This window comes from Acanthisitta chloris, unplaced genomic scaffold, assembly GCF_000695815.1.
Source record: "Acanthisitta chloris isolate BGI_N310 unplaced genomic scaffold, ASM69581v1 scaffold12191, whole genome shotgun sequence".
Classification (NCBI taxonomy): domain Eukaryota; kingdom Metazoa; phylum Chordata; class Aves; order Passeriformes; family Acanthisittidae; genus Acanthisitta; species Acanthisitta chloris.
Genome location: NW_008654376.1, coordinates 3,512 through 3,881, shown reverse-complemented (window position 1 = coordinate 3,881; position 370 = coordinate 3,512). Strand labels below are relative to the sequence as shown.

The following is a 370-nucleotide window of genomic DNA, read 5'->3' as shown; positions in this document are numbered from 1 at the left end:
CGTTGATGACATAAGCCATGTCCGAGGTGAAGACAAACGGCGCTCGGTCCCTGCCCCAGGGAGGAGGAGGGACACAAAGTGAGCATGGACAGGGGTCCCACCCAGCTGGGGTGAGGAGAGGGGGTCACCCACTGTCAGGGTGATGAGGGATGAGCCTAAACCAGGGGAAGGAGACACCATTTCTCACCTCTTGATGTTGCCAAACATCTGTGCGTGGCCCAGGAACCTGCCGAAATCAATGTGAAACATGTGCCCAGTGGTCTTGAGCATGATGTTGTCGTTGTGCCTGTCACAGATCCCCAGCACGTAGGTGGCCACGCAGCAGCCGGCGCAGGAGTAGATGAAGTTTTCCACGGCCTGGGGGGGGGGA

The 370-nt window shown here is 58.6% G+C and overlaps 1 protein-coding gene across 1 annotated transcript in view; it reads right to left on the bottom strand.

Moving 5' to 3' along the window:
• LOC103810588 (phosphatidylinositol 4-phosphate 3-kinase C2 domain-containing subunit beta-like) overlaps nucleotides 1–370 on the bottom strand; it is a gene marked incomplete at both ends in the record, with an annotated part of 4,823 nt that overhangs the window by 949 nt on the left and 3,504 nt on the right. Inside the window, 2 exons of the mRNA XM_009083495.1 lie at nucleotides 2–50; nucleotides 188–365. Of these exons, the coding sequence (XP_009081743.1) occupies nucleotides 2–50; nucleotides 188–365 (227 nt within the window). The remainder of the gene's footprint in view (nucleotide 1; nucleotides 51–187; nucleotides 366–370) is intronic.